The sequence below is a fragment of the Schistocerca piceifrons genome, chromosome 8 (assembly GCF_021461385.2).
Source record: "Schistocerca piceifrons isolate TAMUIC-IGC-003096 chromosome 8, iqSchPice1.1, whole genome shotgun sequence".
Taxonomy (NCBI): domain Eukaryota; kingdom Metazoa; phylum Arthropoda; class Insecta; order Orthoptera; family Acrididae; genus Schistocerca; species Schistocerca piceifrons.
The window spans coordinates 280,622,294-280,637,370 of NC_060145.1; the positions used below are offsets into that span (position 1 = coordinate 280,622,294).

The 15,077-nt window shown below is 38.4% G+C and overlaps 1 protein-coding gene across 5 annotated transcripts in view; it reads right to left on the reverse strand.

Annotated features, from left to right (window-relative positions):
- Positions 1–15,077, reverse strand: part of LOC124711602 (RILP-like protein homolog) — a 155,219-nt gene that overhangs the window by 56,489 nt on the left and 83,653 nt on the right. For all 5 annotated transcript variants that reach the window (XM_047241759.1, XM_047241758.1, XM_047241760.1 and 2 more), the window contains exon 5: positions 3,075–3,247. In XM_047241759.1, coding sequence (XP_047097715.1) covers positions 3,075–3,247 — 173 coding nt within the window. The remainder of the gene's footprint in view (positions 1–3,074; positions 3,248–15,077) is intronic.

A 15,077-nucleotide genomic window follows, 5' to 3' on the forward strand; every position in this document is an offset into this window, starting at 1 on the left:
ATGTTTGATTTCTGCCGAGTATTAACCGAGTGAAAGCTGTTTATTCATGGAATAAGCTAATATTGTTAACAAGAAGTGACAGTAAGGAATATATATATTGAGAGGCCAATATCAAAATACTCGTGAACAGGGGTCGACAAGAGGTTCATGAACTCCGCCCATTTCTGAGCCAAAAATATCCTTTTAGAATGGGAAGAGTTACCCCAAAATATAATATGATGCAACACAAGCGAATGAAAATAAGCAAATTAGACTAATTTTAGTGTCAAACGATCACTCACTTTTGACACCGTTCAAATAGTAAAAATGGCAGTATTAAGTGTTTGAACAAGATCCTGAATGTGAGCTTTCCAAGACAGCTTACTATCTATCTGAACACCTAGGAATTTAAACTGTTCAGTTTTACTAATCATATGCCCGTTCTGTGAAGTTAGAATGTCAGGTTTTGTTGAATTGTGTGTTAGAAACTGAAAAACTGAGTCTTACTGTTATTTAGTGTTATTTTATTTTCTACAAGCCATGAACTTGGGTCATGTACTGCACTATTTGAAACCAAGCCAACGTTGCACACAACATACTTTACTACCATGCTAGTGTCATCAACAAACAGAAATATGTTACAGTAACCCGGATTACTACAGGGCATATAATTTACATAAATAAGGAACAGTAGTGGCCCCAACACTGATCCCTGGGGGGCACCCCCCACTTGACAGTACCCCACATCACAGCCGTTATCAACGTTGTGAATAATGACCTTTCGCTGCCTATTGCTAAAGTAAGACAATTGTGAGCTACTCCCCGCATTCCGTAATGGTCCAACTTCTGGAGCAATATTTTGTGATCAACACAATCAAATGCCTTACCTTACTTAAATAAATAAATATAAAAAAAAAAAAAAATGCTAAGCTTTCAAAACCTTTTGTTCAGCCCATTCAGTACCTGACAGAGAAAAGAGAATATAGCATTTTCAGTTGTTAAAAGACTTCTAAAGCCGAACTGTAGATTTGATAGCAAATCGTGTGATATGAATTGATAAATTATCCTTACATATACAGCCTTTTCAATAACTTTTGCAAACACTGATTGCATAGAAATAGGTCTAAAATTATCTACATTATCCCTTTCCCCTTTTTATAAAGCGGCTTTACACTGAGTAATTACTCAGGAAACGACCATTCCTAAAAGAAAAATTAGAAATATGGCTAAAATCTGGGCTAACATGTATAGCACAGTACTTTAATATTCTGTTAGACATTCCATCATAACCATGAGAGTCCTTAGTCTTCAGTGATTTAATTATTGACTCACTCTCCCTCTTGTCTGTATCACAGAGGAGTATTTCAGACAACAATCTCGGAAAGGCATTTCCCAAGAAAGTTGAACGATTTCCTGTAGAAACCAAATTTTTATTTAATTCACCAGCAATGATTGTTAAATACTGTACATATGCCTGATTTATCAGTAACAGAAATATTTTTACTGCGAACTGACTTTATACTGTCGACCTTGTGCTGCTGACCAGATACTTCCTTCACAACTGACCATATGGTTTTAATTTTATCCTGTGAATTAGCTATTCTATTTGCATACCACATACTCTTTGCCTTCCTAATAACATTTTAATCACCTTACAATACCATCTGTAATGGGCTCCTGTAACTTGATTGTGACTACTTCTAACATTTTGATGTAATTCCCGCTTTGCTCTATAAGATATCCTTATCCCACTAGTCAGCCACACAGGCTGCCTATTACTGCTAGTATCCTGTTTAGAACATTCTAATGGAAAGTAACCCACAAAGAGCAAGAGAAATGTGTTAAGGAAAGCACACTATTTATCATCTATGTTATTGGCACTATAAACATCCTGCCACTCTTGTTCCTTGAATCTCTATTGCTGTTGGATTAACTTTCCTACATAGATTGTAATTATACATGACATTGGTTTGAGTACCAAAGTCTTTAGAGTTAAAATTTGTGCTTTTACTAACAGAATGACCATCTAGTAATGAAGAATGAATAAAAATAGTGTCTATGGCTGTGCTACTGTTCCTCTGCACCCTAGTAGGAAAAAACAGTGTCCGCATCAGATCATACGAATTTAGGAGATCTACCAACATCCTTTTTCTTGCGTAATCATATATAAAATTAATATTAAAGTCACCACATATAACTAATTTTTGGTACTTCCTACAAAGTGAATCAAGAACCCCCTCTAGCTTGAGCAGAAATGCTCTGAAGTCGTTAGGGGACTTATAAGCAACAACAATTAGAAGTTAAGTTTCACTTAATTCAGCTGCCCCTGCACAACATTCAAATATCTGTTCAGTGCAGTGTCGTGATTCATCTATGGACTCAAATGGAATACTGTTTTTTGCACGTACATAGCCACTCCCCCCCACCCCGCAAGGAATGGTTTGGGTTGCCGAGATTGTAACTGCTTTCGAAGTTGTTATAACCTCAGACGATGTCTCCAGTATTGAAAGAATAAATATCAACAGAGAAATATGCCTTGGACCACAATCTAATGCCCTTAGGTCAAAAGTGTATATACCAGCAGTAAAAGCTTGCATTGTATCACGCAGGTGTTACTCCAGAAATGTAACTAGTAGCAACAAGGAAAAAAAAGTCTTTTGTCCATCTAGCATTCAATGAATACCTTTGGATATGAAGCCTTAATCTTATTTGCACATTCACTGAGTCCAAAAATGTTACATATACAACTGGGTGGGTAAGGATGAGATGTCAAAGAGAATCATTCCACTAATTGTAGTATGGAAGCATAAAACTTTACTACAAATGAAAATTACCACTTACCTCTATATTTCAGCAAAGATATGCAATAGGTCACAGTGAAAATAAACTAGCAGCACTAAAATTATTGGCAACAGTGAAATAATTTTTTGCATAATTTAAACAATGTATGCGCTAAGAGATAAATACTAGGTTTTCTTGAAGCTTAAGTACAACAGAGTTTTTATAATTGGTTATAAAGCACAAAAGAGTAATCCTAGACTAAGCATCAGTGACCAATAACCTAGATAGAATCTAACACAAATCACACAACTCACAAGTCCCTTGACTTTGGCCTGTAAATTTCCAGCTCATCCTCCAGATCACTGACTTTAGCCTTCAGTTCATTTCGCTCATGCAGTATTTCCTTCAGTTCTGCAGTCGTAAAGCGTGGCCGGTTTGGATCATCCAAATCATAAACCACTTTATTTGTTAGGTCTGGCACTTCAGACTGAAAGAAAAAGAAGTGCATTTTTAAAATTTTTGTTTTACAATTATGAAAGTGACCCCTCGGGAGGGGAAGAGGGAGGATGAGGAGGCAATAAACACAGAAATTAATTAATGTTAAATATCATGATTTTATGACAATAATATGTATAGTTATAGGTGAAAGTTTATTCATGTATTCGTCAAGTGGAGACCGTGTACAATGATATGGGTTTTGATAAAGGCACTCATGAATGCATATAATAAGATTTTACATTTACTGTGTGAAACTGATGTCATGTCATGTTTGCCAAGGTAAATTAGGAAATGGGATAGGCATGACTGTCACTAAATATTTTTAAATTATAGTTAAAAATGGAGGACCCATAAATACTGAAGGAATAAAATTATCCTAGAATTAATAGTATCTATAAATATGGTAAAGAATATTAACTCTCTTAAGAAAAAGGATAAAGTTAAAGGAGAATAAATGAATGTGCAACAACACAAAGGAAGTATCTCAGAACAGTAACAGAAGTAGTTTGACATGAAGGTAGTGCATGGCAGCAGGTAAGTTACTCAAAGTTAGGTTGTATTCACCCACAAGGAGACTATACAGCAATCATATTTTTGTAACTTTTTATATTTATGGTATGTGAAGCTCAGAAATCAAATATCAGCTGCACAAAGCAAGTCATTGCAACTCTAAAATATTCTTGAGAAAATTGACTTCAAACATTTCTGACTATCTTCAACACCATAAAGTAAGGTCAGTTTTCGGACAGGCAACATGGCTGTATGGTAGAATGTTTGCCTGCCAAGTGGGTGGCCTGGGTTTGAGTCCTGGCAGATCACAAAATATACCACCAGTTGCCTGCAATTTTTTGTCTAATGAATTAAGCACATTTTCACTATAAGTGTAGATAGCCTTCTCAATATCAGAACCCTTTAGAAATCCGAACTGTGACTTTGACAGTATGTTATTCAAGATAAGATGGTTATACAGCCAATTGTACATTACTTATTCTAAAATTTTTGAGAATGCTGACAAAAGTGAAATTGGACGGAAATTTGATGCTATTTCTTTATCCCCCTTCTTAAACAGTGGCTTAACTTCAGCGTATTTCAACCATTAAGGAAATATGCTACTGATAAACGACTGGTTACGCAGATACCTTAATATGTTACTTAACTCAGAATCACATTCTTTAACTTTTTCGATATTTCATCATACCCATCAGATGTTTTTGATTTTAAAGATTTTAAGATGGGCATTATTTCTGCTGGGGTAGTGAGGGTCAAATTCATATTACGGAAGTTACTTGAAATGTCTGGGCTGGCCGCTGGTGGCCAAACTGTTCTAGGTGCTTCAGTCTGGAATCGTGCGATCGCTACGGTCTCAGGTTCGAATCCTGCCTCGGGCATGGATGTGTGTGATGTCCTTAGGTTAGTTAGGTTTAAGTTGTTCTAAGTTCTAGGGGACTGATGACCTCAGATGTTAAGTCCCATAGTGCTCAGAGCCATTTGAAATGTCTGGTCTGAGGTATTCCATAGCAGCATCTACAGAACCTGACAACACTATCTTTTCAGTAACAGTTATAAAATGTTTGTTAAAAAGTTCTGCAACACTATACACATCTGTCACCAATGTATCATTTACTCCTAATGCTATCTGTCCCTCTTCATGCCTGGTTCTACCGGTCTCCTCCTTCACTATATCCCATATTGTCTTTCTTTTGTTATCTGATACGACTATCTTTTCCTTGTAATATATTTGCTTTGATGTTCATATTACAGTCTTTAATATTTTGCAGTATTTCTTGTAATGTGCTATAGCATCAACCTCTGAACTGTTTTGGATTGACATATACAGTTTTCTTTTTGTTTTACAAGATACCCCTATTCCTTGAGTAATCCATGGCTTCTTTGTAGACTTTGCTCTAACCTTGGTTAGTTTTGGGCGGAAACAGTGCTCAAATAAGGTAAGCACTTTATAAGCAAAGGCGTTTTATTTTTCATTCATGTCCATGAGCACTGTAAATATCAGTCCAGTGAATGTCTCTGAGGAGTGTTCTAAAATAGTCAATTTTTGGCTTATTGATTACCCTCTTGAGCTCAGATTTAACAGATTTTATATCCTGTTCAGTATTAACATTTAACAGAAGGAACTACATGTCATGGTCTGAGAGGCGATTGACAATTGGTTTTGTAATATGCTCACGACAGCACTGTGTTGTCACCAGCCACTGAGCAATACTATTCTCTCGACACCATCGTGGTGTCGCCGGACGACATAGTGTTAAGTTTCCAGAGACAAAATTTTGTCTGACAAAACAATTAACAGAAGTAGCAGAGAGAAAGGGAAAGTAGATGCAGCAGAAAAAAAAAAAATCATTAAAATGAAACTGAATAAGAGGGAATACATGTTCCACAATGAGCACATAAATATTGGTCTCAAGGTGAAATTACAGATTTGCTGAGAAAATTAAATTACTGGGTCTAAATGTGACATCTAAATCCTCTCATGCTAGATTTACTAAAATTCATTTGGATGCATATAATGATCCAAAAGATAAAAGCAGGTGTGAAACTGCATGATCTTCCAATTAACAGGACAAGTGTAGAATATGGTTTTCCCATGGAAATTATGGTTCATTTCTCCCTTATTTTCAAGGAAAGAAGAACTCAATTATTTCAGTCACCTGCAGGTAAGAAACTACAGACACCAGATGACTGAATGGACTACAACTTGCCTTACTATAATTAGAATTTAATTTGAGGAAATAACTATGTTCTGATTTGGCACTGTTTTTAATTTACCCACAAGATACCATCATTACTGAAAATTATTTTGAAAGTAAAGGAGAGATGTCTATTACGAGAGAATTCACTAATATGAGACAGCCAGGTTCTAACGAAGTAAGTGCCCCCTCTGTCGGAAAGTACCAGAACTTAGGTTCTGTCATGACTGAGGCGTACAGCAGTGAGAATAATACCATTACAGAACTGGATAATGTCAAGAATCCTTGGTATTGAAAGCATTGGATCTGATTAGCTGATGCAACAATATTCATGAAATCATATTGTTTATAAGATGGCTTATTCCTAATATATGACACCACAGGTATCCTGATGCATTATACGAGGGCTATCCACAAAGTACATTACGTTTTGGAATTAAAAATAAATAAAGTATTGGAATTTTTTTTATTATATACAGATGAAAGCCAGACTTAAATACTACTTTTCTACATAGTTGCCATTTAAACTAAGGCACTTATCGTAGCAATGGACGAGCTTGGAAATTCCTTAGTCATAAAATTCGGCCGCCTGCGCCTTCAACCACATGGTTACCTCTTTTGGGACAGAAAAGGTGTGATTTTTGTGGATTTCCTGGAAAGAGGCACTACAATAAACTCTCAAAGGTATTGCCAAACTCTGCACAACCTCAGAAGAGCAATACAAAACAAGCGCAGGGGAAAGTTGGGCTCAAAGATCTTGCTGATTCACGACAACGCCCGGGCCCACGCGGCAAATGCCACTCGTGAAGTTCTCGAATCTTTTAAGTGGGAGTTGTTTCCTCATCTGCCGTGCAGTCCCGACCTGGCACTGAGAGACTTCCACTTATTCCCAGCAATGAAGAAGTGGTTGGCTATGCAGCGTTTTGATGACGACCCACAGCTTCAAGAAGAGGTAACCACGTGGTTGAAGGCACAAGCGACCGAATTTTACGGCGAAGGAATTTCCAAGTTCGTCCATCGCTACGATAAGTGCCTTAATTTAAATGGCAACTATGTAGAATAGTCATATTTAAGTGTGGCTTTCATCTGTATATAATAAAAAAAATTTCCAATACTTTATTTTTAATTCCAAAATGTAATGAACTTTGTGGATAGCCCTCGTAGTATCACATATTGGGACATGCTAGCTCACATTAAGATAACTTCAGCTTGCAAGCCTAGTAACTGGATTCAGATACATATTTTTACTAAGTGGTTTGACAATCTTGTGAACTTTGTGAAGCCATCTGATGATAATCTTCTTGTGTTAAATACTTGATGGACATCATATCACGTATGTGTGATAGACAAAGCAAGAGAACTGTGCACACATCTGTTTGCATACCCTCTTAAATGGACATCTCTGGACGGTTAAATGCACACATTACCCCGAATAAATAGAAATGTGGTGGGCAAAGAATGTATATTAAGTAGTAACCTCAATTTTGATCACAAGGTTATTTGGAATGGCCTATTTGACAGCAGTAACAATGAAAAATGCTATAAATGGCCTCTGGAAAATGAAACTCTTCCCAGGTAAGAGGCATATATTTAGACGACTCTGCATTACACCAGATATTTTGACATACATCATGGAAACAATGGAATATATGAAAGTCCAGATGATATTTGGCCAGCTCCCAAAAATCAGCAAGCCACACAGAGCCATCCACTCTAGTAAAATCAGAGGGGTCTGAATCTGTTCAGTAGCTAGTATTTCCAGACAGGGAACATTTTAAACAATTAAAACAGAAGAAAGCTGTAGCATAATAAAAGAAGTGAAAAATTTTGTTCGTTAGGAAAAAAAAAAAACGCACAGGAAATAATCTTCCAGTCATTCGGGGGTCTGACAAATTTAACTGAGGATGATGCTTCACTTGTGCAATCTGATGAAGACATTGACTACATATTCCGCAGTAGTCATTTCTCTGAAGACCAACATAAAGAAAAGGTCACAGTTCATGGAACACTATCCTCAGGCACCTGAAGAATGAAAATATAGAAAACAGCTTGTCTATGCCCTGGCTGCACTTTTTTTTGCAAAATAAATGCACAAAACGTTGGAAAGGCAGTTGGGCAGAGAATATTATTAATTTTGGGTTTACCTGTCTTATATTGGTCAATATTAAGTATTTCTTTGTACTGTCCCATATTAAGACCCCATTTCTAATTTGATTCAAATCCACTTGTTTGTGATTTTTCAAATTTAAATGTATTAACTGCTAAGTAGCACACATTCTGTAAATAAAATTTCAAGTACAATGATTTCATGTAGTTTTTCAATTAACAAAGACACAGCAGTATCAAATTTTATAACATAAAGCGGTGTAATGTGAAAGTTTTACTTCAGGGATGACCCTGAGGCTAGCACGAGGTCCACCCACTACTGGCACGAATTACCTGCCTCATGTTATTAGGTATGGAGGCACTCAGCCTCTGGAAATATGTCCCAGTCTCTTTTTTGAGACTCCCCCATGTGTCCAACCCAAGGTCTGGGACCATGTGATGGCCAGTGATAGTTCACATGATGCTTCATTTAGGCACATAAATTTTAAATGGAATTCTACACCAGCACTAACTGGCCACTTTATCAGGTCCATGTCAGCCTGCTGCAAAAATCATTTCCGAAAAATTCAACTCGTGTGAATCAGTAAGTGGTCCTGCTAGAACTGGACCACTCCATTGGCGATAGCACATCATCACACAAGGCACCACACGTGTTTCATGATGTGCACATAATGATCTACGACAAGATGACCACAAATCTGATGAAATATTCCTCACGTATCTCATTAAGTCTACCCCAGCAAGAGACTGTAATGTAGCCAACACTCACTCACATGTTGCACCAGCTACTGTGGGCTGTTAATGTGCTATTGGCTTGAAGACCATCAACAGACCGTCATCCATTGAGCTAAATATAGACTCAGCTGAAAAGATGGTGTGCTGCCAGTCACGGTCTACATTCAATTCAGCAAGGGCAAGCTATAAGCTGTGATCTACAGAGGGTGGGGGGTTAGGAATCTTTATTAGCAGCCAATATGCTCTAAGGTCACATCCCTTAAGTGGTTTGCGAATGTTTTGTGAGCAACAAGGGAAATTTGTCAAAGTCAGCTAATTATCCCTTCTTGCACCACTGTTTTATCCACTTCCTGTCACAACAAGGTTGAACACCATATGACTTCAGCAGCATTCCAAAGCCTCAAATGCTACCATGTGGCTAGCATGTAATTATACAGATTTGCTCTTATTTGTTTATTCAAGGCAGAAGCATCTCTATATTTCAAAGAGATAAAAGTAGGTGCTACAATATACACTGATGAGCCAAAACATTATGACCATTTGCTTAATAGCCTGTTTGTCTATCTTTGGAACGAAATGCATCACAGATCCTGCGTATCAGGGATCCGACAATTTGTTGTTAGGTTTGTGGCATTAGATGTCTATGCACAGGTCACGTAATTCATGTAAATAATAGACAACTGAGTTGTGTATGCAGCAATGGTGCCAGATAGCAACCCAGATGGGTTGCTGAACATCAATGTGAGTTCATTATAAAGCTACTCTGATCACTGTAGCACAGTTCTGGCTTCGAGACACAATCATCATCATCATCATCATCATCATCATCATCATCATCTTGGACAGTTTCCAGCCACTGGCTGGGTCTGTCGGGAACACAAGCCTCTCCATCGTGTTCTGTCTTTCCACCATTCCCCCTCTTCCACCTTTGTCCAGTTCTCTCCTCTTCTCGTCACGCATTCCTTCACTCCCTTCACCCATCTATCTCTTGGTCTTCCTCTGGGCCTCTTCCCCTCCAGTTGCAGATCAAACACCCTCTTTGGAATTCTTCCCTCATCCATTCTCTTTATGTGTCCATACCACTGCAGTCTTGATTTTTCTATCCTGTCCTGTACTGGTTCCTCCTTTAGCCTTTCCCTCACATACACATTTCGCAATCTGTCTCGTCTTGTTACACTCAACCTGCTCCTCTGGAACTTCATTTCACTAGCCTGTATTCTACTTTTGTCGCTTTTGTGCATTACCCATGTCTCACTTCCGTATGCCAATATGGGGACAAAGTAGGTTAGGTATATAATTCCCTTGGATTTCTGTGGCACCTCCTTGCTCCAAATAAGCCCCCTAATGCATTTGTAGAACTGCCCTGCTTTTCTGCACCTTTCATTTATTTCCATTGCGTTTCCCCCCTTACTTTCAATCATGCTTCCCAGGTACTTGAAGTTCTCTACCACTTGTAGTTTTTCCCCTCCACAAGTTATATCCACATTTGGCCTATTCTTCTTCCTTGTTGTGACAATTATTTCACTTTTCTTTGCAGAGAAATGCATTCCATATTGTGCTGCCGTTGCCTCCCATACATCTAACTGCTCTTGCACCTCCTTCTCGCAATTTCCCCATAACATCAGGTCATCGGCAAAAAGCACTGCTTTCATTTTATGATCTCCAATTGCATCTGATACTTGCTGTAGGATTTCATCCATAACAATAATAAACAATAAAGGCGAAAGTGCACTTCCCTGTCGCAGCCCATTTTCCAGCTTGAACCATGCAGTACGTTCCCTCCCCACTTTCACACAACTCTCACTTCCCTCATACATTTTTCTGACTTTTCGTGTTATCTCTTCATCTATCCCTTTTGCGTTCAGCACATCCCAGAGCTTGTCCCTACAGATACTGTCATACGCCTTCTCAATATCTAAAAAGGCCATGATTAAGTCTTTCCCGTACTCATAGTGCCTTTCCTGCAGTTGCCTTACCACAAATATGAGGTCCGTTGTTGATCTTCCCGGTCTGAAACCATACTGCTCCTCTTGCAGTCTACTTTCAATACTGCTTCTTATTCTCTTCTCCAGGATCTTTTCATAGATTTTTCCACAGTGGCATAGCAGGGTGATTCCTCTGTAGTTCTCACATCTCCTTTTATCCCCTTTCTTGAAGATCAGGACTATAATTCCTTTCTTCCAATCCTCAGGAATTCTGTTCTCCTTCCACACTACCCTCAGCACTCAGTATAGCCACTGGGTTCCTACTTCTCCTGCTGCTCGTATCATATCCACCGTTACTTCGTCCCAACCTGGTGCCTTGCCCCCTTTCATCCTCTTTATGGCTTCTTCCACTTCATTCCAAGTTAGATCATCAATTTCCCCACCATTATAATCGTCTGCTGCCTTAGGCTCTCCATCGCTGTTAGTTACCCGCTTGGCGGCATTCAACAGATCTTCAAAGTACTCCTTCCAAATCTTTTTGAGCTCATGCATTTCCTCCACAACTCTTCCATTATTATCCATGATCCTCAAGCACTCGCTTCTGTCGTTCCTCTTATTTCTTACCATGGTGTAAAGTACTGTTTTGTTCCCTTCACTGTCCTCTTCTAACATTCTTGTCCATTTTTCCATCCACTTCTTCTTCTCCGCCCTTACTATGGTCTGTGCCGCTTTCTTGCTTTACTTATATTTTACCCTAGCTTCCTCTGTTCGGGTCTGGAACCATTCTCTGAAGGCTTTGTTCTTTCGAAGTACTGCCTCTTTACATATGTTGTTCCACCATGGGGTTTCCTTACTTCTCCTCTTTGTGCTAGTTCTTCCGCACACAATCTCAGCTGCCTCAACAGACAATTATACTGCTAAAAAATGACATCGCCATCAGGGAAGGTATCAAGTGCGAAGGGATGCATGTCATTTGCAGCTGTCAGCATGTCTTCGATTACTACCACAGGTACCACACAAGTGCAGCAAAATGTCTGCTGTAGCATAATACTGCTCTGAGCAACCTGGATCCATGGCATGCTGCACATTTCAAACTGCTGTTCACCTTGATGACAGCATATGTGGAGATGACCATCGACCTGAAGTAGCAAAAACCTGATTCATCCGAACAGCTGACATGTTACCATTGCTTAAAGGTCGAATACCGATGGTCTCGTGCCCACTTTAATTGTAATTTACGATGTCATTGAGTCAACATGTAAACACGAACGGGTAGTCTGCTGAGGAGCTCCACGTTCAACAATGTACGAAGAACGGTGTGTACCAAAGCACTTATGGAAGTACCGGCAGTGTGCTCTTTCAGCAGTATCACAGATCACCATCTACCCTAGTTTAGAGAGCAGACAAGCCTCTGAAACCCATGTTATCTGAAAAGTTGTGGACATCAACCCATTTAGTGCTTAGTGGTAATTTCACTGTCCTACCTCTTTTCGTAAATGCTCATCACAGTAGCAAATGAACATTCAACAAGCTTCAATGTTTTCGAGCTACTCGTTCACATGTTCTGCATAATGAAAATCTGCCCTTGGTCAAAGTCACTTATCTCAGTGGATTTCCCCATTTGCAGCCCACATATTTGCTTTAATCCGTTCATCATAAGAATAAACCTGATATAACACTGCACTATTTATTCTTCCGCATTTGCTGGAACCTCACCGGATTTCCGTTTCACATGGGACAGCAGCCAAGCCGTCCAAAGTACTGTCAAGCACGATAATAAGTGTACGTTTTGTGCTGCGCGTTATGTGCACATCGACTTAGCGATAAATGGGACAACAGCGTTACCAGCGCATTTAACTTTGACAGCACTGAGCGGTCAGCTGGTACAGCTAGCCTGCAGTCACATGGCCAGCTGCAGTTCACCTGTAGAAAGAGACGAGCAGAGGAGCAATGCAGCTTCGAATGTCAGAGTGAAATAACACACCACAAATCTCCCACAACACCCTCCTTAGATGACGAGACGAAAACCACAATACTTTATCGTTTTTAGCTAACGTACTATTGTAATTAAAAACAAGAACGATGAAACTTCCTGACTTAGCCACAGGGTAATTTTTCTGCATCAGCTGTGTGTAACATAAGAGAGTATTGAAGGATTTCACCGTATAGTTAAATATTGAACCCACTGAAGGTATTATATACAGTAAGTTGCTGGTAATCTTCCTTATCCAAGTTTGAGAAATACATTTCAGTTCTGGGAGTGTCACCTGCTATGTTGATAACGAGCCTATCAACACAGTTTCTATGAAGCCAACCAGGCGCAGCATTTTCTCCTCCTCTTTTATGACCAGCCGTTCTATATATCGCCAACGTTCAGCAGTGACATGTGAAAAAGCTGCGTGCGTTAGTTCCAATACGTCTGGTAACTAAACAGTCTTGTTACTTCTTAGGCCAAATCCCGCAGCTTGGCTCCAGATCAGTTCTGTTGGGTTTATATTGTACTGGTACAGTAGAAAATATAAAAATTCAGCATTTTTTTTATATGCTTTATGTTGTGAAAATGATTGTTTTACATGTTTCTATGAGAATATGTATCTCTGAAACAGGTGCATGCAGTCCAAGTAAAAAGAATTTGGTTTTTCATTTTTGTCTTAAAAATAAATTGTTATGTTTTCTTAATTTAAACTACTTTTATGAACAGTCTTTCATAAAACATAGGTAGGTAAGAGTTTGTATTTGAAATGGAAACATGAATTTCTTCTCCAATATGTAATTAGAAACAAGAAGACTTACCTTATTCATAAAAAATTGTGACGAGTTTTATAATTACGAGATGTAGGTATTTCAAACTGAACAAAAATTAAAAAAATAATAAAGAAACAAAAAAATTACTAATAATTTATGCTGGAGAGATTTGAACCAATGGTCAAATAACTGCACTTGGTTCATATTCCATTACACTACCGACTCCGCTACACGTCCTCTGAGGGTCAGTATATCAACTGCATTATACACAATGTTGGGAAACTGTAAGGCTGGTTATCTCCATAAATTTATGAAAAACATTAAGAACAGCCTATTTCTTGGCCTTTTTTAACTGTGTTCCATGCGTGTTTCACTACGGAAGAGAAAGCAGCCTCAGCCATTTTCATACTGCGCATTAGTTGCGCGACAATCGGAGCACAACGCTGCAGAGGCTGTGACTGTACACGATTTTTGAAATAGAAACTATGTAGCTAAAGCATGATTAAGAGAAATGTTGATGGCTGTTAATACATTTGAATACTTTAAAGTTTCATTTAACATAACCAGGGTGTATACGTGGACAAGGAAAAAAAATTCCCAGATTTTTCCCAGTTAAAAATACACTTTCTCCCGGGTGAAAAAACACGTCTTCCGTGTTAAGTGACATTATATTTTTCATGCGAAACTTATCAATTCTTTGAATGGTTATGATTTTATACACGGGCGTTGAATTTCCCGGCACTTTAGAAATCTAAACTCAGGAAAAAAGACACGTTTTGGAAATATCTTTGATGTACAAGAACATGTACGCTGGGTATTTTCGTATTATGAAAGTATACATTGGAATTCCACCAAACACCACATGTTAATTTCCAAATCATTGAAATCGAGATTGCGATGCGCTTCTGTAAGCCAGTTATGGCTCGTGTCACGTGATCTCGCCAGCCGATGACAGCGGGTATTCAGAGCATAGGACACATTATATAGTCAGACAACAGCAACATTACGTCGCACGAACACACAAATAGAGAAAATTTATAGTTTAAATTAATATACATAGTGTTGCTACAAGAAAAGCAAAGCTTTCACATATAATTTTAGTCTCTAAGGTTAATAAGCTGCAAGAGAAGCTAAGCTTTTGCATATAATGTTGATCTTTTTTGCGAGTGTTACATTTTAAGATATATCATACAAATGTGCCAGTAAAATTTTTAATAGTGATATAAATGTCTGATCTTCAGGGTACGAAATTCTTTTAAATGGGTCATCATCAAAGAGTTAATTTTTAAATGAGAGTCAAACGCTCTGTGATTTAAGAAATTCATGGAACATTCTCACACATAGTTCAACTTACGTAAAAGGATATTTACTTCGAAAGTAACGCCTTTCAAACCACCATTTGCAATATTTTCCCGCGACTTGTTAGAAATAGGTTCGTTTCAGCAGTTTGCACAGAGTGCAGATAACAGGCGACACTGCGCTTGCGCAGCTACCATGATGTTACAAGCCCGTATGTACGTACGTGTAAGACATTGAAAGATCATACATTATGTCATAAAAGAAACAAGACATCAGAGGATACTCCACGAGCATCGGAATTTCG